General features: G+C 38.1%; 1 protein-coding gene across 2 annotated transcripts; it reads right to left on the bottom strand.

Moving 5' to 3' along the window:
• Positions 1 to 1306: 1306 nt before the first annotated feature.
• On the bottom strand, positions 1307 to 27206 carry LOC127811470 (transcription factor GTE4). Of its 2 annotated transcripts, none has more exons than XM_052351371.1 (5): positions 25289 to 27206; positions 25156 to 25201; positions 24952 to 25068; positions 24710 to 24784; positions 1307 to 1833 (listed from the first exon to the last, which is right to left on the bottom strand). In XM_052351371.1, exons 1-4 carry the CDS (start codon positions 26816 to 26818, stop codon positions 24717 to 24719), a joined length of 1761 nt encoding a protein of 586 aa, XP_052207331.1. In that variant the 5' UTR covers positions 26819 to 27206; the 3' UTR covers positions 1307 to 1833; positions 24710 to 24716. The 2 variants fall into 2 exon arrangements, with proteins under 2 accessions (XP_052207331.1, XP_052207332.1); XM_052351372.1 differs by having other exon boundaries at positions 24952 to 25065; positions 25289 to 27202.
• Between the last annotated feature and the right edge of the window lie 420 nt (positions 27207 to 27626).

Below are 27626 nucleotides of genomic sequence, written 5' to 3' on the forward strand. Positions count from 1 at the left end.
GCAAACCCACTTCTCCTATTTCTCCTCTCTCTCCTCTCTTCTCCCATTTCTCCTCTCGTCTCTTCTGATTGTCGACGACCACCACCGTCATCGCCATATCCGCCGTCGACCGCTTCTACCACCGCCACTGCAACCACAGTCGTCGACCGCCCCCTATTGCAAACCCTTGCATCGCATTCGCCGTCGACCGCCCCCCGTCTCCTTTCTCTTCTCTTCTCTTCTCTTCTTTTCTAGCCCGCCACCGCCTTCACCATCACCGCTGTCGACAACTTCCACGACCACTGTCGCAAAACCTTGCATCACGTCCGTCGTCGACCGCCTTCCGTCTTCATTCTCCTTTCTTCTCTTCTGGCTCGCCACTACCATCGCCATCACCATCACCGCCGTCGACCGCTTTTGCCACCACCATCGCAACCATCGCCGTCAACCACCCCCCATCGCAAACCCTTGCAAGCCGTCCGACGTCACAGCCCCCTGCTGTCCGACATCACTGCCCCCATCACAAACCCTTATGCGATTTGATTTTCTTTGTTTCATTTTGTTTTATTTTATTTGAATATTAAACTAAATATATAATATAATTTTTTTAAAGATATATTTAAGATTTTGGATTACACCTATAATAAATTAATGTTACGTTATTTTGTAATTTTAGACATTTATTAATAGATGTTTAAAGTCTACTATTAAATTTTAATGTTTAAAGTCTGGTATTTTTAAAGATTTAATTTTATTTTTATTCTGTTATTAGTTATTTTTTGTATTATAATTTAAAGTGTTTGAATTAAATTTATAATTTATTAATAAATATTTATAATTTATTTTGAATCAAATTTATTAATAAATATTATAAAAATAATTTTTCAAAATTACACGTTTTCTAATTTTTTATTTTGAGAAATAATTTTTCAAAATGATAGAAAAAATACGTTTTTAAAAACTTCAAAACAGATACTCAAAATTCAAAACTGAAACACAGAAAATACCACCTAATTATCTAAAAAATAAAAACAGATAAAGAATCTTGACAGAAGCAACAAGAAGAGGAACTTTGAAAGAGGAAGCAAGCAATTGAAAACACCAGGAAAGAGGAACTTGACAGCCAATAAACAAAAATACAATTAGATGGAAGGAAATTTAAGAGAAACTGATCTAGAATCTTCTCCCTCCCTCTCCCTCTTTTCTTTTTTATCAAAGTCCTCTTTTTTGGATGGCTTATAAAAATGAAAATATTATGGTAGAATAATCTACCAAAACTTATCAAAATAAGTTTATTACAAGAAAGGACACCAGGATTACCAAGAGAAGATAAAAGCCAGTTTCTGCGGAACTCTATCATGATGAATTGATGTTGCAAAGGACAAAAGTACATATACTACATAACCATCCTGTTTGCTCATTTCTACATATTCAGCTAACAATCATATACATGAAAATGCATACTACCCAACTAGTCTACTGAGACCTAGCGAACATAATGGTATCAACAGTTGAGACTTCAGATACTACAGTTACAAGAGTGTTTGCAACATCAAAGAATATGCTCCGACTCACCAGGCACAAAAACATTAATAACTGAGTAGCAATTGTTAGCAATTTACAGATGTGTCACAACTAAACCTATGTACCCAGTCATCACCAACTACACCATTATTACACAAACCTGTGACCGTGAATACATCCAACTGCCCGTGACCATGAATACAGCCAACTGCGGAGGACTAACAGTGGGGAGGGTTAGATATTTTACCACTGACTCAGAAATGCAACGTCACCATCTTAAAACTTTGCATACATGATGAAAACATGTCATCATCACTTAATCAGCAGGATCTGTCAAGAAAACAAAAATCTCAGCAATTAGTTCAGTGATACTGGGTCAGCAATCCTGGCAGAAAGTCAATCAACAAATATTGGTAAAGGAGAAAATAATTAACGTAGTTCATCACATGGTCGATGCACTGAAAAGTAATTCGATTTACACACAAAACGTGATTCATTGGTTTTCTACAAAAATAAAAGGAATTAAAAAGCCTAGTTTATTTGATATAGCTTGGTTAGGTTATTAGGCTTCCAAAGCAGCACAAATAAGGAGATGGATCGGGAGACACAGGAATCTAAAAATTAATGAGGATACAGATACAATATGATAAGACAAAAAAATGTTATATTTTTATCAGCAATGACAATAAAAATAATATCCACAAAACACACAGAATACATTCCTAATTCAACTAAATGTTAAAAATACATAAATTCAAAAGTAAAATATAGAAATATAACACATAATAACGATTATAAAAACATAAATCAAAATCAAATACTATAGTAGGCATCTTAACTTTCCAACTTTCTAACAAACTCAACTAAGTCATCACCATTCAACATGCCAGCATGTCTAGCATGTACTTTAAAGTTCCCTGCAAGTAATTGATAGGAGTTATCATCAATAAGATTAAAATACAGACATCTGCCTTACATTTCTGCAGGTTTTCTCAATTTGTGTGTTGAGTAAATGTTGGATATCCACACACAATTATTTGGGAGTGTTGATACCTCATAGAGCTGTCTAGTGGGATTAAGCCATTAAGGCTTGAGATTGTTGTTGCCCACACCCTCTGAATAAAAAATATTTTTCTATTGATGAGAATTCATAACCATTACCCTTTGGGTGTGCACTACGTAAATTTATCAAATACAAGTAATAGCCCAAAAACCACACACTGGGTAAGCACACAAAAAGTTGTGCCTTGTGTGTGAGCTCACATGCGGAAGAGGTTGAACCCTAGTTGCTCTCTCTCTCTCTCTCTCTCTCTCTCACATGCATTTGTCGGTGTGGTTGTGTGCTACAAACATTCAAGGATATTTTCCTTCCAGACATGTAGATAAAGGCATGTAATTGTTGTTGTAGATCTAGGTCACACAAAATCAACTTCTATAGGATTCAAACCCTACATGATCCTTCTCTCAGCCACATTTTGGGATAAAATGTGCGCTTTTTACTATTTATTTTTCAATGCTTGGGTTGTGGCCCAAAGGCCCATTGTCCAAATTGAGAAAATACAATTATCATATAATCCATTGTCATAGAATCAATCTAGATCACACAGATCATGCTTCTATAGAATTCTGATCTAACATCTACCACAACCACATTTTCGGCTAAAATGAGGACTTTTATTTTATTTTATTTTTTCCAATTCTAAGGTAGTTTCCCAAAGGCCTATTATCCACAAATAGCATGGACTTTGTTTCCAAGTTTGGCATGAATTTTGGAGTCCAAATGCTTGCTATATTAGGGTTATGTATGGTGTAGTTGCTAAGCTAGTGAACTCCCCAATGCTTAGGGACAGCCAAACGTTGAGGGTGGTCTTCATTGTTCCTGTAGGTTTGTTAATATATCAATTGTGGTTGCAAATACATGACATTTGAAATGCCTTATTCGTAATGTTTAGCTTGTCACCCCAAGAGAGTTAGACTAACCCTTCCCTTTTGTCACGCAGGGGGTTCCACTCAGCCCATGACAAATGGTATTAAAGCCAACTCACAGCTAAGTGGAGCATTCTTGGTTTTAGGCATTGACAAGCATGTGCATGTGCATCTCCAAAGGACCAAAATGCATAGGGGATGACAGGAAGAGCTAGAGGACATTGACATGCCAAGTACTTCAACCTCCATGGTAGGGGCAGAGCACAAGAAGTATTATCACAAGGGCCAAAGAGTTAATATAATTATATATATATAATTTTTTTTTTTTTACAGGCGCAATCAAATGTAATGCTTGAATAAGAATAAAATAGAAAGTATATGAACCTCTTTATTTTTACAAAACTATTACACTTATCTTTTCCCTTAGTATAACATATTAGGAGGATCATCTTTATAGAAACTATGAATAAATTCTAAATTTCATGCAGGTAAAAAACCATAGTGTAAATGAAAAAATCTTGAAAGATGGGGGTATACGAAAAAATATTAAAAGATGGAAGGCAAATGAAAAAATCTTCAAAGCTATAAGGGGGTAAATGAAAAATCTAAAAAAGGGCCCCCTATCCCTTATGAGGCTCTGCCTCTACCCCGTAGAGGTCCAGTAGGCAAGGTGTTTGTCATGCAATGGGGTGTTGCAGATTTAGGTGGGGGAGAATGTCATGGACTATGACTCCTCAGTGCTCAGGTCCAGTCTAGTGTTGAGGATGGTCCCCATTGTTCCTGCTGGTTTGTTGATATATCTATTATGATGTAGGTATAAGCCTTTGGGATGCTTTTTGTTTTAGCTTGTCCCCCAAGAGAGTTAGATTGGACTCTCCCATTGCAGCTCCGAGCTGGGGGCACTGCATAGAATATAACTTAGCCCATGACACTAGGAAGCAATTATTATTAGTTAAAGAGTTAAAAAGGTCTCCCTCCCTCATGTTCGTGTGGTTGTGTGCTAAATATCCAAGGATTCCTTCTAGACATGTTTATCAAAACCACAATAGATCATGGTTCTACAGGATTGCAATCCAACGACATCTATTTCAACCACATTTTTAGCTAAAATGCGGACATTTTGCTACTTACTCATTCAGTTTTGGGGTTGGGGTCCAATTGTCGTTATCCAAACTGAGAAAATACAAATAATTTGAGGATTTGTATTCTTGCAGCCGCTGCAGGAACATCTCTTCTTTTTCTTCTGTCTATCTTTTGTTATTGTTCTAGCAGACCCCACCTAGAGGGATTAAGAATTGATATGTTACTTATGCTTCTTGTTTTTTTAGTTTTTCATGGATCAAAACTTAATGTCTTTTCATACATTTTACTTCTTTTTTTGTGTAGCATGGGCTATCCTTCATGTATATTGAAGTACTTAACACATCATACAAAAATGCTGGACTTACATTCCTCTTTTGGTAGGACCATGTTACCCTTCATATACATTTAAGTATTTACCACACAGTACAAAATTGCTGGACTTAGTTCTTCTTTGGGTAGGACCTTATGTCTTCAATCTAATCTTACAATCGATCGAAAAAGAATCCCAGGACCAATCCTACATAATATTTGTACTACCATATAATATTCAGAGAACCGTTCTTCTAGACCAAGTCAGCCCAACCATTTATATGCACATCATAGAAGAAATTGCTGGTGGGAAAGACGCTGATAAATAAAATTGTTAATACAATGCTCTCTCTCATTCTTCCTTTTCCTTATCTTACGACAAGGTTTAATCTCAAAGCCCATAATATTGGAGCAGTTTGTCAAGGACCTTATTAGAATTATTAGTATAATTAGATATATTGCATATTGTTGTATGTGTTTTTATTTATTTATTTATTTATTATAACTATGTGTAATTAGGCTAAACTCGTAAGTTATTAGGTCCGTTGTGTCTATTATAAATAACACACTAAGAGACTAATCTCTTAGGTTTTTCTCTCATAATTGTTTTCTCACATGGTATCAGAGCCATCGATAAGAAAAACCCTAGCCACCGTTGTGTATCTTTTTCCAACAGCCTAAAAACCCTAGTTTTCTTTCTATTCGTCACTGTTCATGTCGGAACATCACTGTCCAGCCGTCGTTTGCTGGAACCGACCCCACCCTATGGTTTATCGCCTTCACACCGAGTTGCCACCGAAAAATCGCAGCCGCTGGAGCTCCCACGCGTAGCGGCCCACCCCCACGCGTCGACGCTTGAAGGCACGTCCGCCAGCCGTTTTCTCTCGGCTTCTCCAGATCAGCTCGTCTCCCTGCCCTAGGCTTATTCCCGGTGTCAAATCCTCGCTATGTTTAACCTCAATGACGCAATTTCTGTTGGTGCTACTCCCGCAACCGCACCTGTTACCCCTGCTGCCTCTCAGTCTTTTACTGTCTCCAATCTTAGAATAGCCAATATCACCACTGTCAAGTTGATAGAATTTGTCAATTATCTCTCATGGGCAGCCTTTATCAAAATGTGGTTCAAAGGGCAAGCCCAAGCCGATCATCTTACCACAAAGGCTGAAAGTGTGCCGGAAGCCAATCGGGCTAGATAGGAACAAGTTGATGCTCGGTTATGAAGTTTCCTATGGCAGTCCATTGATCCATCCATCATGCAGCTTTTTCGGGCATTTGAAACTTGTGTTGACGTATGGAAGGAAACTGAAGAATGTTATACGAATGACATCCAACGTTTGTATACTGTGGTCTCTAATATCAAGAATCTAAAGCAAGAGTTGTCCATGGAATCTTATTTGGGACAGGTTCGGGCTCTCATGCAAGAATTTGATGCTCTTCTTCCCATTATTACGACCAAGACCGAACAAGTTGCTCAAAGAGAAGTTTTTTATGGTTATTGCTCTTTCCGATCTAAAATCAAAATTTGACGCCATCAGGCATCAAATCTTGACTAGCTCCACTAATCCTACCATGAAGGACTCTTTTAAAAGGTTGCTGAACATGACCGATGCACATGGTATGTCCTCTTATTCTCATGTTGTTCCTCCAGCCGAATCCTCAGCCCTTGTGTCTCAAGTTTCTCACTCAGGAGAAAATAGAGGCCGTAATAATAATCAAACACGTCCACAGTGTACCTTTTGTAAGAAACTGGGTCATCTTGAGGACAGGTGTTGGAAGAAACATGGTCATCCCGTTGCTCTGCATACATCATCTACCAGTGCAGCTCATGCATTCCAGAGTGATCCTAGTTCTATCCAATATGTACCGGGTTCACTGTTGATACCTATGTCTGCAATTAAGTATGATGTCTTTTTGAAGTTTCAAGCCACCCAGCAATCTCATCCCGGTAATCTTGTTGCTTGCGTTGCTAAAAGCCTATCTCTTGGTCTTTGGATTATAGATTATAGCGTCACTGATCATATATGTGGTAATGAACTTCTTTTCTCTTCACTTACTTATTCTGATACCTTGCCTACAGTTACCCTAGTTGATGGCACCAAAACTGCAGTTAAAGGGATATGCCAAACCACACCCACTTCGTCTTTATTTTTAAATTCGGTTTTATATGTCCCTAACAGTCCTTTCAATTTGATTTCAGTTAGTCAACTTACTAAAACCCTTAACTACTCAGTCACTTTCACTCCTACCTCTATTTGTGTACAGGACCAGGGTACGGGGCGGACGATTGGTGTCGGGCGTGAGTCACAGGGTCACTATCATCTTGTTGTGCTGATGGCTTGCACGAGTGACGCTTCCCCAAATCTTCTCCACTCTCGTCTTGGTCATCCCAGACTCTCCAAATTGAAGAAATTAGTTCCTAGTTTGTCATCGTTGTCTATTTTTTATTGTGAGTCATGTCAGCATGGTAAACACGCACGTAGTTCTTTTTCCAGTCGTGTCAATAATAGGACTGAGGCTCCGTTTTATCTTGTGCACTGATGTATGGGGGCCCAGTCGTATAAATTCTACTCTTGATTTCTCATATTTTGTTACTTTCATTGATGACTTTTCTCGTTGCACTTAGTTGTTTTTTCACGAAAAGTCGATCTGAGTTGTTTTCTGTCTTTCAGACATTCACTGCTGAAATAAAAACACAGTTTAGAGTTTTTATACATGTTTTACGTAGTGATAATGCCCCTGAGTACTTTTCTTCTCAATTTACTACTTTTATGGCTACTCATGGCATTCTGCATCAATTTTATTGTCCTTATACACCTCAATAAAATGGTGTTGCCGAGCGTAAAAATCGTCATCTCATTAAAACTGCACGAACACTACTTTTACATGCCAATCTTCCCACCAAATTCTAGGGAAATGTTGTTCCTACTACATGTTATCTGATCAATCGCATGCCATCTTCAGTGTTAAAGGACAACATTCCTCACGCTCTTTTGTTCCCCTCCCAGCCCCTTTATTCTATTCCCCTTCGTGTATTTGGATGTATCTGTTTTGTGCATTCCTTTTCACCGGGACAGGATAAACTTGCTGCCAAATCCCTCAAGTGTATTTTCCTCAGTTACTCCCGATTGCAGAAAGGCTATAAGTGTTACTTTCCTGAGTTGAACCGCTATCTTATGTCTGCTGATATCACATTCTTTGAACAACAGTCCTTCTCGGTTGTTCGGCCTGATTCATAGCGTCTTGACTAGGTATTGCCTATTCCTTCTCTTTCGTTGCCCTTATCAGATCCATCTATCTCCTCCTCAGTGGACCCTTCACTTCCATCTTCCGGTCCACACTCCCCAACTCCTCCACTTCTTACTTATTACCGTCGTCCTCATCCTGCTCCCGGCACCGGCATTCCTCTTGACTGCGACTCTCTTGACTCACTCTCTTCGTCCGTGGTCACTCCTGTCGTGGATCCTCAGCCCGACAACCTTCCTATTGCACTCTGTAAAGGTACACGATCTACTCACAATCCACATCCTCTTTATAATTTTTTTTGTTATGACCATTTGTCACCTGCTTATAGTGCTTTTGTTTCGAACATTTCTTCTATTTCTATTCCTAAAACCACAGGTGAAGCCATGTCACATCCTAGTTGGCGCCAGGCTATGTTGGATGAGATGGGTGCTTTGCATTTTACTGGCACTTGGGATTTGGTGCCTTTGCCACCAAGAAAGACTCCCGTTGGTGGTCGATGGGTATTCACTCCTGAAGTGAGCCCCGACGGACTGGTGGAACGTCTTAAAGCCCGTTTGGTTGCCAAAGGCTTTACACAGATCTATGAGCTGGATTACAGTGATACCTTCTCTCCAGTTGCTAAAATGACCTCTGTTCACCTATTTCTCTCTATAACTGCCACGTGTCATTGGCTGTTCTATCAATTGGACATTAAGAATGCCTTTCTTCACAATGATTTGCAAGAGGAGGTTTATATGAAGCAACCACCTGGTTTTGTTGCTCAGGGGCAGTCCAATGTAGTCTGAAAACTCAAGAAGTCTCTCTATGGCCTGAAACAATCTCCACAAGCATGGTTCGACAGGTTCAGCACTGTGGTTCAAGCCTTTGGTCTCACTCGAAGTGAAGTTGCTCATTCAATTTTCTATCAATATTCTTCTTCTTTATGTATATATCTCGTTGTTTATGTAGATGACATTATTATCACAGGAAATGATCAAGTTGGTATACAAAATCTGAAGGAACATCTCTATCAGCACTTTCAGACTAAATACCTAGGCAAACTCCGATATTTCTTGGGTATTGAAGTTGCTCAATCTCTCAGAAGAAGTATGCACTTAACATCTTAGAAGAAACTGATATGGTGATTAGCAAACCGATTAATACCACAATCACTGGGATGTTATCCAAATTCTAAGATATATCAAACGAGCACCGGGTAAAGGGCTACTCTATGAGAATAAGGGGCACAGATATTTGTTGTTACGCAAATGCAGATTGAGCTGGCTTCTGATCATCGATCAACCTCTGGATATTGTGTTCGTGTGGGAGAAAATCTGGTTTCTTGGAAAAGTAAGAAACATAATGTAGTAGCTAGATCCAGTGCAGAGGCAGAGTATTGGGCTATGGCTAATGCAATTTGTGAGCTCATCTGGCTTAAGCAACTCTTGAAGGAACTCAAATTTTGTGAAGTGTCCCCTATGAAGCTTGTTTGTGATAATCAGACTACCTTGCACATTGCTTCCAACCCAGTATTCCATGAGCAGACTAAGCATATTGAAATCGACGATCACTTTATTAAAGAAAAGATGGTTGAAGGTATTATTGTTACAGAATTTGTTAACTCTAGTTATCAACTTGCCAATATCTTCACCAAGTCTCTAAACGGTTCTCGGATAGAATATATCTGTAACAAGCTTGGTAGATATCAGCTCCAACTTGAGGGGAAGTATTAGAATTATTAGTATAATTAGACATATTGCATATTGTTGTATGTGTTTTTATTTATTTATTTGTTATAACTATGTGTAATTAGGCTAAACCCGTAGGTTATTAGGCCCGTTGTATCTATTACAAATAACACACTAAGAGACTAATCTCTTAAATTTTTCTCTCATAATTGTTTTCTCATAGACCTAAGGTGCATGACAGGTTTTAAAAGGTAATTGGAAGGAATAGGGAGAGTTAGATCAGAAGAAATGGGAGGGAATTAGGGAAGAACAAAAGCAGAGAGGGAGATTAGGGAGAACCGAGAGAAAAGAGAGGGAAATTGAGAGAGAGAGAAATCAGATTTCATTCAAAATATTCTTCTATGCCTTTAATTAGATTGAATCAGCCTTATATACTAATCTGGTAGTTAAGGTTTGGCGCCAATAGAGCTGCCAAATATTCAAATCAGTACAGTTGGAGGCATTTGTCCTTTAGGTACAAACCACTACAACTACCATACAACTAAAAGGAAATTCCTCAATACAACTAAAAGAAAATTCGTTTATTATCTAATTACTACTATGTCCTTGGGTCATGACAATCCCCCCCCCCCCCCCTCAAGAAAGAGTTATTGTCCCCAAGAACTTGCTGCAATCGGTCCCGTTTCTTCACCCCACCTTGACTTGCACTTCTTTCCTTCTTTTCCATCCTCCAACCCTTCTATATATAGTAACAGTTCCTTGCACCTATGACCTAGGCTAAACTATTCTCCACACCGATAGCACCTACTTGCTTGACTCCTTTGTTCCATCAGAAGAGACTTAACTGAATTAGGGTTAGTATAAACCCTATGATCTGGATTTTCCTCTAGCTGAGAACTGTTTGCAAGATGAATTTCGGTTTGGGGCTGGTGTTTCTTCACAAGGGCTTCCACAATCATTTCCTGTAATCGCACACTTTTTGCAGCATGTTTGATAGACTGTGGCTGAAGCATCTTGACTGTAGATCTCAATTCTTCACTCAAGCCGCTGATGAAGCTTGAGACGAAGTACCCTTCCATTCGATGGGGATTAAGGATCAACATGAGTGATTTAAGTTCCTCAAACTTAAGCTGATACAACTGTACCGTCCCCCCTGCCTCAATTTGTTGAATTTTTTCACAACGTCCATCATATTCCAATCTCCAAAACACACACACAGGTCCTCCACAAATTCTGCCCACTGGCAGCCTTCCTTTACGACTCCATCCCTAAAACCAGGCATCTCCAGCATCATTGAGGTAGGCAGTCGCCAAAGTGACCTTCTGTTGTTCGGGCACATTATGCACGCTAAACATTCGTTCACAACGCCTCATCCACCATCTTGGGTTCTGGCCATCAAACAATGGAATCTCTAGTTTCGGAGTGGGGAAACCAAGCTGATTAGTGATAGTCAAAGCTCCCCGCCTCCTTTCTGAAGTATTTTCTCCCACCAATGGTGGGTCCACATCAAATTCAGACAATCCCTCAAATCGATGGGCCATTCCATACCCGTGAACGACTGGTTTTGACCTCTCTCTAGGAGGAAATTCAGGAGAGAGCCTTAGTGGATTTTGGCTAGTGAACATCATGATGAATTGTTGTTGTTCACACAACAGATTGTGCTGATCCTGACTCTCCTTGCGCTATTGTTCCATTGCTCCTCCTATCCTCCTTTCCACCACAGATTCCACCAATGCCTCCAAAGTTCCCATCCAAACATGTATGTCAATCACCGTAGTCATGACTTGTTATAACTGCAACTCCATTTGCTTCATCCGAGTGCCATCAGCCAAGGACCTTGCTCTGGTCAGATCTCCTGAAAATCAACAATTCAATCTCCTCTACTCACCTAAATCACCTAGATCTGAATTCCCTCTGCAAATCAATCAATTTCGTTGCACTCTTTTTGACAATATGATGGGCTTCTGTTGCTGCCAAGAATCAATCGAAAATTGCCTGGATTGATACACAATTAATCATTGATTCCTTCGGAATTGGATTAGAAATGTTGGTCGATCGATTATGCTTCGCCTTCCTTGTTCGACTGCAACAACACTTCCTGTTTCGATTGCACAATTCGAACACGGACTGCCAAAAATTAGCCTAGCTCGCCTAGATCTACTTCACCTATCAACCAATGTATACTCGCTTGAAACCAGGAATTGGATTCGCGAGACCTACTTCTAAAGTCGCCGCCCTGGATCACAAACTACTCTGAGGTCGTCTTTTTGAATCGAGCCTACAGCAGCCAAAGTCCATTGTTTCTGTCACAGCTAAGGAATTTCGCCAGAAATCAATTGGAACCGCCCGGCTTGCTCGCCTTCAATTCCGAACAAAATTACCAGAGTCTTGGCCAAGAGCCAATCCCCCCGCTTCTCCTTCAATTTCGAGACGACAGTCACAGTCACCTCCTCGTGTGTCGGAATTCTGAGATTCAACCGGAAATCGCCCGGTTGCTTCTCTATCTCAAGTGTTGAAACTCACCGGAAGTTGGAATTGCACAAGCAGAAGGAACCAAAGGCTAAGGAACTACTTTGAATGTGATCGCAATGGAATCAACGATCAGAAATCTGCTAGTCTGCTCCACCTTCGTGTTTCAAATAAGTATTGCCAAGGTCACAACCTAGAATAAATTGAAATCACAACCAAGGATTTATTGCTCTGATACCAATTGTCATGGACTTAAGGTTCATGACAGTTTTAAAAGGTAATTGGAAGGAATTGGGGGAGATAGATCAGAAGAAATGGGCGGGAATTAGGGAAGAATAGAAACAGAGAGGGAGATTAAGGAGAACCGAGAGAAAGAGAGGGAGATTAGGGAGAGATAGAAATCAGATTTCATTCAAAATATTATTCTATGCCTTGAATGAGATTGGATCAACCTTATATACTGATCTGGTAGCTAAGGTTTGGCGGCAATAAGGCAGCCAAATATTCAAATCAATACAATTGGAGGCATTTGTCCTTTAGGTACAAACCACTACAACTACCATACAACTAAAAGGAAATCCATCTATTATCTAATTACTACTATGTTCTTGGATCATGACACAGTTTAATGTAAAGTGGAAATTTAATAAGTTTCTATGAAATAACACAATCTTTTTAGATTTGATTTGAGAACTTAAATATGTTTGAATAACTGTACTTTTGGATTTCACACCAAGTTATAGCAACAGTTCACCAGGTTCACCATTCCCATCACCAGGGAAAAAAAGTTAAACTACATACTCTACAAGTATTCCAAAAATGTTCATAAATAGAGATTAGGAAACACAGTGGGGCCTACTCCACGTTCTCCAAATATCTTAGTAAATAGAGATGCAGGTAACAGTTTATGGTGGGGACTCCACCAAAACCTATAGGGAATACCAATTAGATTGACAATTAATCATGCCAACTAGGCATCCATGATACTTTAATTATTATCGTGCTAGTAGACATTAGCAATAAAATGATACTCTTGATGAATTCAAGGCAGGAGTGATATCATATAGTACAAAGCAAAACTATCAAAAACCATTCTGTTGTCTAGTCTAAAATAATACAATACAGCATTTGAAGCTGGCATATACTGCTGCCGCAAAAATTTAAAAACTGAAATATCAAGCAATCATGTGTCAATGCCACAAGCCACAAAACTGCAAGGGCCAAATGTCATATATAGGAGGATATAACGTAAATTTATGACATGGGGTATGGCTTTGGTGCACAAGTAATTTGTAAAGCAACTATATAGATGTAAAAAGTGACCTGATCCCTCCTCTTCATGAAAAGGGAGAAGAAGGGAAGAAGAGGGGAAGAAATTCATGTATCCTGTGCCAAGATTGAGGAGTCTAAGGACCTTGACTAAATTTGCGCTCTTGCTGAAGAGGGAGAGGAACATCAATTCTTATCCTACACCCTTTTTTATTTGATCAATTTCCTTTTGAAAGTTTGAATTACAATACTGCACGGTCAGTTTTTCCTTTTCCTTCCCTAATTAATCCTATAGCATTCAGGAGCACTTCCAATAGGTGTCATAACTCTAGATTGAACAATCCTACACATCTGTTAGATACTCTATTAAAAGTTTCCCGTATTTAATTTCAATTTATTTAGAACCAGTCACTCTTCAATCATTTGAAGAAGACATCTCATCATGAGACCAGAAGAGTATAGCTTAACTTGCATAGAAAACAAAATGTATATTATAACTATCAAAATCCCCAGTTGGATCTCACAATCCATTTCCTTATAACCAATCCGGTAAGTGTGGGAATTCCCTACCTGCATACAACCAAATGCCCTTTCTAAACTTTGTTTTGCCTAACCTGCAGACTTCCTGTCATTTTTATGTTTGTGGACTAAATACCAGTTTCTTAATAGGTTCAAATAAAGTGAGAGAATAAATTATAGGGCAAGTTAACCATACACCCCCTAAACATTGGCCCTTTGGCCCAGACACCCTCTGAACTTCAAATTTGCCCAATCGATCCCTCAACTTTCCAAAATTAGGCATGAAACCCCTCAAACGGCCAAAGTTTAGGGGGTATCATGGCTAATTTAAGAAAGTTTAGGGACTGGTGGGCGAATTTGAAGTTTAGAGGATGTCCAAGACAAAGGACCAAAGTTTAAAGAAAGTGCGATCAATTCAAGTTTATCCATTCCTGTCTTGAATATACTAGACACCTTTTAAGTATCATTTTTCTAATACATGGCTTTCTTCCTGGTAAGTTTTTCAAATTCTTTCTTCGTCTCTCTTTCCACCCTCATTTTATTTATGGTTTCTACCAAGTCATACTGTAAATCACTTTTACTTCTATTGCTCTCGTTGGTCACTCCTTTTTTGTTTTTCAAATTCAACTTTTTAAAAATAAAATGTTTTCCCCTTTTGTTTTACTATGGAGTGAAATATACCCTGCTACAAAGCTCTTTTTCCCCACTATTTCCTTTTTATTGAAACAAAAAACTGTTATTTTTTATGTTTATTGTACAATATATTTTGTTATTTATAGTCTCACAATATCTTTGGTCCCTTTCTATTTACATAATTCAGGTTCATTATGCATCTAGTTCTAACAAATTTATTGACACATAACGACAATGAAAAAATTTCATATATAACTACTACATATTTTCATTTAATTTTCTAGGATTTTGCAATCCTTGATCTTATCCTATCCAACAATCCTAATTCAAACAGAAATTTTATAAGGAAATCTTGATTGCTACCTCTAACTTCTGCTTCTTTTAGATCTTTTTGCTTCAAGAATTCTAAGACAAAAGTCTAATTGTTTATGAATATACTTCTGCGAATAGAGATTAACATTCTTTGTTCACACTTCTTTTCCAATGCAAATGCACAATATGTGGAAAATAACTTTTCCACCATTAGATAAAATACATATTTATTTGTAATAACAAATTAAAGAAATTGTTAGTACACATGTACATTCAAAAGTATATATTCAATCATTGTTGTGTCCCTTATTGTCTTTGTTGTTATATGTGAAGCATCAAAGCGATGTCGTTTCATGCAGGAGTTGGAGGGTCGCGTAGGCAACCTCGGGCTGTGTTACTGTTTTGCCTAAAGTAATTGAATGATGGATTTATTGAAGAAATCAGGAAGAAATAAAGATGTCTTGGCAGCAGTTAGTTAATAGGACATAAATGTAACTAATTGTTTTATTAATGGTAGATTTGACTTTTATAAGTATGTTTTTTTCCCTTAGGGAGTTCCGCCCATCTAGTCTATAAATAGAAGGGTGCGGGGGTTAGCCATGATCATCAAACTTTCATATCTTTCATTCCTTGTGTTCGGATTTAGTGAGAGGCGAGAGTAAGAGCTATGCGATACTAGTTCTTGTTGTCTTCATTAGAGTATTGTATTTGAGAGGTAAGGTGGAGTGAAAGAGGGGTATTCTTGTTCTGGTTTCTTATTCGTTTCTAGTGGATTGGTTGCTTCTTGGATTGCTGGATGTAGTGCCATGTAAATGGCATGAACCAGGGTATATCTTGTGTGCTGCAATTTGGTTTGGCTTTCTCTATTTTTAATTTTGTTTTTATTTCCTACTTTCAGTATTCAATGTTGGTTTGAATTCGGTGACATTCTTGAGTGATTCTTGAGAGATCATAGTCTCGGTTTTAACGAGCTGTCTTTTGGCGCCCAATGGATGGCCACGTGGCAACCATCCATGCATCCCAAATGGCGCCTAATTAATCCTTCCGTGCTGAGAAATATCGTGTTGCACAAATTGATCTCAGCCTTCCATCTTTCTTTATGATGCCTTATCTCATCCGTCCAATGTAGCTATTTATCTCGCCATCAGGATTTGAAGCGACAAACAATATACCCCATTCCGCCATTGACAGTAAGGAAAAGGTAAGGCCGAGGATCAGAGAGAGAAAAGAGATAAAGAAGGTAGGTTCTTCGGGAGTTCTTTCGTTTGAGGTAGCCTTGTGGCTTCACTCGTTTATGGTTTGTAAAGCTCTATACATGGCTTTGTATGTATGCTTTTCTTTCTAGTTTGATAGTTTATGCCCTAATCTGTATTAGTGATTTTGGGCGATTTTGGTTATCAAATCAATACTGTACAGAGTGTTTTTTGTGAGCTTCCTTTGAGGGTGTAATTTCTATTTCTCGTATAGTGCAGTGAGCTCTTCTCACCAGAGCTCAACATGGACGTAGCCCATTTGGGTGAACCACGGTAAAATCTCTCGTGTCCTTTACTTTCAATTTTTTGTGTGTTTGTTGTTTGTGTCTATTTCCAATACCGATTCTATCTCTATTGTTGGGTTTAAAGACTTTAGTGGTATTAGTGTGTGCGTGCGATTCTGTACTTTGCACAACAGTCTTTTACTAATTTATTAAAATTGCCACATCAAGTCATGTCATGTCATGTTGTATCCAGGGAACCTTTCTTTTCTGCACTTGTTGAGCACAGACCAGAGCTAGCAAAGACATGGTAAAATGCAATAACCACAAAAGAAAAAACTTCACATTCAACACATGGACATTACAAGAAGAATTGCTTCGAACAATGAGAACTTCAAAAGCTACAGAATAAGATCAAGCACTAGTAGTTTTCTGGTGGTCACTAACTAGCCAGGTTTCTTCAGTCAGCTTTGTTACCTAACTTCATTGAGAAGACAATCTTTGTTACCTAACTGGAGATACCTTTCAAATGTTCCTAAAGCAGGAAAAGAAAGATAAGGGTTTTGAGCCAAGTAAATTTCATAAAAGATGGACACCAAAAAGTATTGGTAAATAAAAAAGCACCAATGAGAGATGGAAATAGTATTTCTTGAAGCCAGTCAATGAATATGAAGGAAATAAATATGATGTTGTTGGGACATAGTAGAAATCCAAAAAAAAAAAATAGGAGCTGTATATTCTATAGACCTATTTGTTTGAAAAAGTGAAGCACGCTAGGAAAATGATGAAAAATAGTAAAATGATGTGACTAGATAATATCCAGACTGAAGCATGGAAATAAATGTGAGAAGGTATTTTATGGTTAAAGAAAAACTATTCAATGCAACCTTTAAAGCAAAGAGGATGTTTGACAGGGAAAAAAAAAAAAAAAAATCAATGTAATGCCTACATAAAAGAAAATCATCACCAGAATCAACAGCCCTTTATCCTAACCAAGTTAGGGTCGCTGGCATGATATTGAAAATGTCAATTGACTTCTAAAAGTCACATTGACAATACAAAATCTGTGCAAAAGAACAATCTGGATCAAAATTTTATGGCAAATGCCCTTCCTAACACAACCCTATAGCGAGAGAATGATGAGATGAAGTTCTGACACCATGTTCATATGAAAAAGTTGCACGAGATGGGGGAATGAAGATAATTGATATATTCATGTCCCATCTCATAGTTAAAGTCGACAAGTGCCGACATAAAAGAACAAATAAAATATTTAAAGTTGTGAAAAAGATCAAACTAATGAGCAGCAATATGGAACTTTGGGAGAAGGTGATTGAACAAAACTTAAAAAAAGAAGCCAATGTTTCTGAAAAACTCTGGTTTCATCTTGGTAGGTCAAAGACTGCTATATACTTTCAAGAGTAAATTGCAATAAACACCCAAGGTTTCTCTTAATTGCAAAAAGTATCCCCGATGTTTTGAAAATAGCAAAGACTACCCCTACTGTTAAAAACTAGTACAAATTGACCATTATACCCCTAGTTCTCTGCACTCCTCTCCCTCTCTATCTCTTTCCTTTTTCTCTCTCTAAATATATACAAAAATTTTATTTGATAAAATTATATTAAAATATAATTTAAGCTGAACATATTTTTTAAGTATATTTAAAAATATAATTAGAAAATATATTTTTAAATTACAAAAAAGATAATATAAATTATTGTTTAACAAAAATATATTTAAAAAACCTAATTCTAGACATATATTTTTCTAAAAATATATTTTAATAACAAAAAATATATTAGATGAATCCAATGAAAATTAAAAAATATATAAAAACTATATTATATTTGGTTCACTGGACCTGTGAAGAAAAAAGGATTCAAGGCCAGTAACTATTGCCGGAAAAGGGGACCAGCTAACACTGACAAAGAAAACTGATTTTTGGCATTCTTCATTGAACACCTATAATATACTAGCAGAGAAAAATCAATATATGGCCATAAAAATCCCAACAAATTAGGAAATCACAAAGAGACACAGCCCAAACATGGGCCTTCTTCCTCTTCTCAATCTGCAGTGATTGCAAGCAGCACATCTTCTTCATTGTTTTGTTGGCTATGGTGATTGATGGTGACTCTAATTGATTGTGAAATTTGTTTTAAGAGATTTGATTGAGATAGAGAAAAAAGACAAAAACTCACTGTGAACATCAAATTTGGGCTCATGGGAACCCAGTAATTCATTGTGGGTTCATCTTGATTGATCTGAGTGAATTGCTAGGTTCAATTTAGGACCCAGCCATTGCTGAGCTCATCAGCAAATCGCAGGGTCCATCTTGATTGAACCAGAAAATACCACAATTTGCCAGGTTCATCATGAACCAGTGAGTCTTTGAAAGAGGGAAAGAAGAAATTGTTGTCCCACCTGCAGCCTTGCCTGAGAAGAAGGGGAAGGGGAAGGAAAAGTGTGTCAAGACAGGGAGGAAGAGAGAGGGCGAAAGAGATGAGGTTTTGGCAGTTTAAATCTATTAACAGCTGTTACATGACAGTAGGGAGGAAAATGCTACAAGGTTTATAACTTCAAGGGAGAACATTGCTATCTTTAGAACCTCAGGGGTACTGCTTGCATTTAGGCCAAACTTCAAGGGTACAAGAGCATTTTTCTCTACTTTCTAAGGCACCTGATGGAAGGATTTAAAGATAAAAAGATTAACAAATAGTGTTTATATATTTAGAAAAAACTTATGGTTAAGTCCCAAAAAAAAGTTATATTGAGGGTTTTAGAGAAGAGTGTTCGAGTAACTTGTATAGAAGTTAATAAGAACATACATCATAGAGAAAAACATATGATAACACTTGTGGAGAACATACTGAGACTTTTTCAATTACAATCGGATTATATTAAAGATATGCATGAATCCTTATCTCTTCCCTCTTAACAATGGATGAAGTAAGCACATCCAGCAAGAGGCAGCTTCGTGTATATTATTTACAGATGACATTTGTCTTGGTGGACGAGATAAAAGAATGTGAAAATACTAAGCTCAAGGTTTGTAGGGACAGCTAAGAATCCAAAACCTTTAAGTAGGACAAATCAAAAACTAAACATGTGAAATATAAGTAAAAGTTCAACACAAATATCTTGAAGATCAAGTCATTTAAAGAATGGTCAGTTCAAATATCTTAGATCAAATGTTCAAAAAGATGATATTAGTGAGGATGTGACAAATAGAATCAAGGTAAAATGGTTAAAATGGAGAACTGCTTCTAACCTTTTATGTGAATATAAAGGTAAAAGGAAAGTTCTATTGGATTGTCATAAGATCTACTCTATTGTATGGCATATAATGCTGGGTAATAAAGCACTAACATGTGCAAAATATGAGCATATAACTGAAATACGGATCATAAAGTAGACATGCAAGAATATAATTAAAAATGAAGTTATCTATAATAAGGTTAGAGTGGCTCTTATTGAAGATAAGGCACACGAAACACAACTAATTTGGTTTATTCATGTGAAAAGAAGATCAATACATACCCATGTGAGATGGGTAAAAGGAATTAAAGAAATTTATAGTAAAAGGGGTAGAGGAAGACCAAGAAAAACTAGGTGGATAACTTTTAGGCATGACATAATTTATAATGAGCTTACAAAAATATAGTCGTGGATAAAGCAGATAGGTGACCTAGAATCAATTTAGCTTACTCAACCTAGAATCTTTAACTTAAAATGAATCATCAAAGAATAAATCATTTTTCTTCAAAGAGAGAGGAAATCTCTAGAAAGAAAGACAGCGGATAGAGACAAAGAAAAAATTTGTCTCCAAGAAGGAAGAGAAGAATAAAATTCTAGTTGACCGGGCAGTATTTACAAGAAAGATTCTTCTACCATTCCCACTCATCATCTCACCATCACGACCCTTAATTCACTACATGGGATCAATTACATGAATTCTAGCTCCCCAATCATCTCTATCCATGGAAATTGGCAATTTCTTCTATAAGACTATTATATTCCATAACATGTATAAGAATTTCCCACCAAGTTTGTCTTTTTATTTTTCTTTTGTGGTCTTTCCACTCAAAAAGGGATCAATTCAATTAACCACAAGAAAACAAGAATAATCAGAATAGCACCCAATCCCCTGAAAAGACATAACGACTTTGAGCTCTCCCAAGATCTTTACTCAAGATATGAGCCAACAGTCTTCAATTTTTGCATATTGAATCCTTTTTTGGATGTCCTTCATGAATGTCAGATTGTTAATGCCAGTCCTAAGAGATGTACACAATCAGCCATCTGCTCATTCTCTAGTATCTACCTCCATTTTATGAGGTATTCCTTTTATGAAGTGCAAGTTCCCCGATCTTCCCCCTTCCCCTGCCTCATCCAAGGGGAAAAGAAAATAAAGAAAGAAGCAGAAGACAAAGGGAGGGAGATATGAGGACAGTTAAGTTGAAGAAATTATATGTTATAAGAAAAAACATATCAATAAACAAGAACTTAGAAGTTAAGTAATTAATACAGCCCAAAATTTCTTCCCAACTTTGTTAAATCACCGTGATAGATTTTCAATTTATCTGCTTAAAGTTCCTAATATAATCTCCAAGATGCCAGCGCCTTAAAAATAGAAAGGTATTTAAATAGTACAGTTTCAAACTTCAAAAGAATCATAACAGGGGCTCTTCAAATCTCCCTCCATGTGTGAAAGCAGTAAAACTAGAAACCCAAGCCATCAATCTCCCACTTCTTGTTGAGATCCACAATTACAATGTCACAACCCCTAGGATCCCCAAGGCTATAATTGTTAAGATCCACCATTACAGTATCATGACCCCAAGGATCCCCCAGGCTAGAATTGTCATTATACTAGTAGTTAGTGTACACGCATTTACTATATTATACTGTAGGTTGCTGAGAATAATTGTACCTTTCAATTAGATAGGTTGGAACAACATATAAATAAGCTGTATCACTCAGAGAATGTTATGCTTTGAATTAATAATTGAATTCAGTCATTTCTCTCTAAAAATTCTCTTTCGATTTCCCCCTCATTTCTCTAATCTCTCCCTCTTTTGCTATTCTGTCTGAATATCTTCTCCTATTTCTCTGATATCTCCCTCATTTCTCCTGATTTTCCCCCTTACTTTCTGTTCTATTTCCCTCGAATTCTTCCAATTCCCTATCAAAACTCTAGGTAAACCCTAGGATCCTAACAATTTGGTATCAGAGCCAGTCAATCCTCAGCTGTGATTCCAACAATCTAAGGCGAAAATCTTAGCAATTGAATTTAGGTATCAAGTCGCAAAAGATGATTTAGGGAGCAAAGTTAGAGGCGACTCTCAAGCTACCAATTTCTCAATTCCGACAATCTAGGCTGCGAAGCAACACCCAAGCGAACTCTCAAGAAGTTATATCAAAGCCAATGGTCCTCAACTACGAATTTGAGGCAATAGCAAGAAAGAAGGTGCAGTCGAAAGCGAATCTTGAGCGATCGTTGAACAACGACGAGTGCGATCATCAACAATCAATTACAGTTGATCAGAGGCAATACTTACACCGAAGATTCTCGGCTCGAAATTGAAGGCGAAGCAAAGCCAGTTAATCACAATTGTGATAGGCGATTTATAGAAGTGATTCCAGTGATGGGATTCAAGTGACTTTGAAAGTTGAGAGTAGAAGATCCTCAGGAAGCCATAACAGAGCTGATCGAGTATCAATCCAAGCAATTTCCAATCGATTCTTGGCAACAACAAAAACCAATCATATTCTCAGAAAGATTGTAGCAAAGCAGGTTGATTTGCGAAGGCAATTCAGATCTAGATGACTAATTGATTCATGTGAGCAGAGGAGAATTTTCAAAGAAATCAAATTGGGGAGATGGATACAGGGATCGAGAACACTATGGGAAGAATCAAAAACATTTTGTATAGAATCAAGAACACTATGGAGTATGGGTAGAACTAACAGCAAATTGGAAGGCCTATAAAGGAAGTTTGATGAATTTTTGGTGATGTTTTCTAAGAAGTATCAGATTAGTATAACAGTGGAACTTTATTCAAAATCCACTGCAAAACCTCTTAATGGAATCCTTTCTAATACCTCCGGTTTGAAGGAAGCGGATGTTGTATCAGATCAAGCTATGACCGAGGGATCATTCAAATGTGCAGAGGCTACAAAATGTGTTCAACCTTACAAGAATGAAAATAGTGTCCTCCATTGAGGAGGCATTCAAAGAAAAGGAAATTTCTAGATCTGCTGAAGATCCAATCTTATCGGCTGGGATCCATCCTCAGCTTTCTAACTTACAGGAGACTAAGGAACAAGATGTAGTGGAAAAAATTATTGATTCACTAGGGAGATTACTAGCGACACCATTGGAGAAGACATTTGTTGAAGAAGAATTGTTGGTGTATGACAACAAGCGGAAAACAGCTCAAGAGGAAGAGTTCTTTGTTGGTTGGTTTGTTCAAATTCCAGTTGGTGAGTTGTAGTATCAGATCAGATTTTAGCTAGCATAGAAGTTTGAGTCCCTTCCTATTACTAGAAATGGTACGATTGGAGATATATTGGTCGTCGAGCTAGTCTTAGCAAAGATTTAGGAAATTACTAGAGTCTACAGCTTTGAAATGGAGATTGTCCAGGTCTACATTTTATATTTGCAGGGCAAGAAAACAAAAAGGAATAGAAGAGAAAGAAGGAAAAGGTTGAAAAGGAGAAGGAAAGGAAGGAAAAAGAGTATAAGGATAAATCAAACAGAGAAGACAGGGATTGGATGAAGCACATAGTGGCTAGTCACTGTAAGTTCTTGGGGACAAGAACTTTCTCAGGAAGGAGGAAATTGTCACGACTCCAAAGATCCCCAAGGCTATAATTGTCATTATAATGGTAGTTAGTTTACATGCATTTACTATATTGTACTCTAGGTTGCTGAGAATAGTTGTATCTTTCAGTTAGATAGGTTGAAACAACCTATAAATAAGCTATATCACTCAAAGAATGTTATGTTTTGAATTGACAATTGAATTCGGTCATTTCCCTCTAGAAATTCTCTCTCGATTTCCCTCTCATTTCTCTAATCTCTCCCTCTTTTGTTGTTCTGTCTAAATATCTTCCCCTGTTCTTCTGATATCTCCCTCATTTCTCCTGATCAACCCCCCCCCCAACTTTCTGTTATATTTCCCTCAGATTCTTCCAATTCCCTATCAAACCCTAGGATCCTAGCATACAGTCACAGCCATTATTGAATATCAATGCCACTCAACCTTAGAATCTCCGGTTCTAAATGCAGCATTACATGATTGTAAACACTGAACAGTTGCAAACCTAAGATTCATACTTGGGGGGGCAAACATAGTGGATAATATATCTTTTATGAAAATGGAAAGAAACCCCCTGTACTGCAAGGGGGAATCAGCAAAACATAGAACCTAAGGTCAACTTTTTGAGGAGCTAAGGAGTTATGAATGCTAATAATAGCCATTACAAGTGCTCAATTGGAGCAAATAAGAGCCAAGAAACAGGCATGATGACTCTCTGGCTGTTGAAAGTTCTTCTCCTGCACTTGAAAAGCTTTAGCAGGAAGGATGAGTAGACCCATGACAAACTTCTTGGGAACTGGCTTGGAGTTCTTTCTTGACTTTGTTTGATGAGCTTTCCCCATAACTAGTGGTTTGTTGTTGTAAGATGTTAGCCCCTCACGTTGTCTATTACTGTGAATTTATTGTATCTTTTATATAAAAAAAAAAAAAAAGCAAAAAAAAGGAGGGGGTGAACCCTATGTACCTATAAGCCTACTTTAAGATAGAGATCATCTATAAAATGAACTAAAGACTTTGACGAGAGGGGAGATCCTCTTATCACACAAAAAAAAAGGAAACACTATACAATTCCTCTCTTGCCATATGTGCCACATGACCCAAAAAAGAATAATCCTCCAAACACAGCGTTTTGACTTCAGCAAGCCCACCCCCATTAGTAAAAAGAATTCCATCAACAAGCCTACTACCAATGATGGTACACCAAAATTAAGAAAGAACAAGATAGTGACAAACTTAAACAAATGCAAAATAGGGGGATCAAATCAGTAAAAATTTGACCTTATCCTAGGTTTACTATGAAATAGACCCTCTCCACTAACACAAACTATAATATTTACCTTATCTTAAATTACAAATATGAAAACAAATATAACACAAAGTAGAAGAAGCTCAGCTCACCATGCATTGCATAAATAAAAAAAAAAAACAACGCAAAGGCTATATCAATCCCATATTCTATGAGGCTACCATCCCACCTGAATTTCATTCTGGAGACCTAGGTGAATGGCCCGCATCAGATCCATAGCCAGAGGAACTTTCGCTATCAGAATCTGCAGAGAGTTTAAAGCAATGAGAGAAGAAAATCTAGACTTCAAACAAACAGAAATTATAACAGACTACATCCATCCCCAAGCTGAGAGAAGAAACTGAAAATAAACCAAACAAAGAAACCCAAATGCAAAATTACATTATTAAATTTAGAGATATATAACTATACCACTTGAAGAGGATCCAGAATCACTACTAGAGCTGCTGGAGCTGCTTAATTTATTTGCATTATCCCCCTCTTTTTCCACTTGAACAAGAGATGGAGAGGAGACACTCTTTTCCCCTGCTTTAAAAAAAAAAATTAATCACATTAGTAGTTGAACACAGGTATCAACGAATCAAACCATCAATTTTTATTCTCCAGAAAATTTACCTGGTTTGGTTTCTTTTGGCGCCTTGAACATGGGAGCGGCTGGGTTCTGCATAATCAGCAAAAGGAATTTGCATTAATAAGTGGGTGCTCCAACTAAAATGACTCAAGATTGGAGTGGTATCCAGTGATTTACCTCTTCCCGGACATTTAGTCCTGCTTGTGCTCTGGCTTCAATGGCAAGTTCAGCTTTCCTCTTGTTTTTGCTCAAACTCTTTTTGTAGTTTGTTACAAACCTATCAAGCTCCCAAAGAGTTTCAGTATCAACATTATCAATATCCACTTCAATCTCGTCATCATTTTGGCTCAGTGATGTATTTCGCTTCTTAATTATCTGGACAATATTATCCAGTTTATCAGAAGGTAAATTCTGCAGGTTTGTGCTAAGCTTCTGCTTTTCCTCGTATGTCATTTCTCTCTTATATGGATCTTTAGCCTTTGGCTTCTTTGGGGCTGGGGTCCGACCAGAATGTGCAGAATTCATGGATTTTGTTCTATGAATGACAGGGTTTATCATTGATTCTGACCTATCTAAAATTTTTCTCATATCCGCTGCAGGTGGTAGATGTGAAGGAAGCTTTCTTGATGTAGGGGTTGGGGTTGGTAACCCCACTTCATAGTTCACTGCCAGTTGCAACTCTCGCATATAATCAGCCTCTATAATGGCCCATTTCTCCTCAAATATTTTTGATAACTGTTCAGCCATCACGTGAACATCTTGCCCTTTTGGGTTGTAGGTCATAGCATTGCTAAATGTAAGTCTTACATCCTCTGCAAATTCCCTTGGAGACTTGTACCAATTCTTGTTCAGCCTAGATTTCACAGTTCCCAAGTCCATTGGATGCTTAATAATGTCAAAGTAGTCATGCAAACAGAGAGCTTTCGGATCCACAGGTTCACTGAAAACCCAGCCAAACTTGTGCTTAATCAACTTGTCAAGCAAAGCACTACAACTCTTGAAAACTTGATTGGAAAACATGCCTAACCCAAATCCATGTCCCAGTTCACTGCCCCCTTGCTTCTTTCCATTTTGTTTCGATTTCTTGTTACTATCAGCGGGTGGGATCTTGTCCTTGGCAAGAAGAAACTCTGAATTCCTATAAAACTGGTTGGCTTTCGGTGTCCTCTTCTCCTTCTCCACATTATCGCTCATGCCCTGACTGTTCTCTATCACCGAAATGCTCAGCTGGTGCAAAGGCCTAGACAATGGAGCCCGACCCCCAGACCCCAACTCCGGACCAACCCGCTTCAAGCTTCCATGGTTCTCACCACCATTCACTTCCCCCCCTTTCCCCTCAATCTTCTTCATCCAATTCCGCACCAAATCAAGCTCGCCCTCAAGCTTCCTCCTCAGCTCCCGCATCTCCTCCTTAGAACCCGACCCCAAATTAATCGTCACCCGGTTCTCCTGCCTCGAAAACCCCTGTTTCCCCACCGCAAGAAGCTGCGAACTGTTCACTCTCAAGGAATCATTCCCAGCATTTCCAGCCGAATTGGCGTCTTTGGAAGCTAGGCTTGGAGCTTGTGCTTGCCCCAAACTGCTGTTCTTCTCGGGTTTCAGCCCTTTGAACGACTTCCTCGTGTACACTTTGCTTTCGACCCATCTCTGCTTCTCTTTCGAACCTTCACCCCCTCCATTTCCACTCAGAATTGTCCCCGAAGCCATACATATACTTCTCAAGCCCTAATTCAGTCTGTTCCCAAAACAGCCACACGTTTGTGCACACACATACATATAAATAGATCTTTCTGCGAAATTGAAAGTTCAAATCGACTAAAACTTCGCTGAATTTAGGGTTTTGCCTTTGCACCTAGGGTTTATGCTTTACTGTGGAAGCAAAGAGTTGAGTCCATACCTGTTGTGCCTCCCGACCAAATCGCCTCCCCCCTTCTCCCTAGTCCACTCTCGCTCTCGCTCTCTCTCTCTATATCTTAGATATTTATAGCCGCGTACTTTAGCACCTCACCAGTAATGCTTCTTTCAGACGACGCGCTATCTCAAGCTCTGAAGCCAGCGCGTCTACATCACGTACAAATCTTGACCGCCGGCGGAAGTTCAGTTCGGCTCGGCTTTTGAATTCACCCCGCCGGGCTGCGGCGCGTGTAAAATGGACAGAAGACGGCAGTGGAACAGTGGGGCTCTACCACGGTGCGTTGTCGGAAGGAGACCGGCAGTAGCCGGTAATTGGGCCGCCACTTTTATTGGTATTGGGCCGGGACCGGTCCAATCCGGGTTAACCCGAATTTATAAATATTGCAATAAAAAATTTTATCTTAACAAAAGAAAATTTTAAGAGGCCATTTGACAAAAGTTTCATTTTTCATTTTTTCCTTTTTTGGTTTTAATTTTTAGTTTGGATTTTTAATAATACAAATTGAAATATTGTTTAACAATTTTATGTTTATTTTCTTATATTAATTCCTAAAAAAATCCAAATTGGTCGTATTGTAATCATTATGTTAGATAGTGTTAT

The sequence above is a fragment of the Diospyros lotus genome, chromosome 10 (assembly GCF_014633365.1).
Source record: "Diospyros lotus cultivar Yz01 chromosome 10, ASM1463336v1, whole genome shotgun sequence".
NCBI classification, from domain to species: Eukaryota; Viridiplantae; Streptophyta; class Magnoliopsida; order Ericales; family Ebenaceae; genus Diospyros; species Diospyros lotus.

Bases quoted from the DNA above. Each gene is read 5' to 3' on its own strand.
- LOC127811470 (XM_052351371.1), bottom strand. From the start codon at position 26,818: ATGGCTTCGGGGACAATTCTGAGTGGAAATGGAGGGGGTGAAGGTTCG. The intron at 25,202-25,288 runs GTAAATCACTGG...CTGATTATGCAG, and splicing joins GACTAAATGTCCGGGAAGAG to AACCCAGCCGCTCCCATGTT. The intron at 24,785-24,951 runs GTATAGTTATAT...AACTCTCTGCAG, and splicing joins TTCTGGATCCTCTTCAAGTG to ATTCTGATAGCGAAAGTTCC.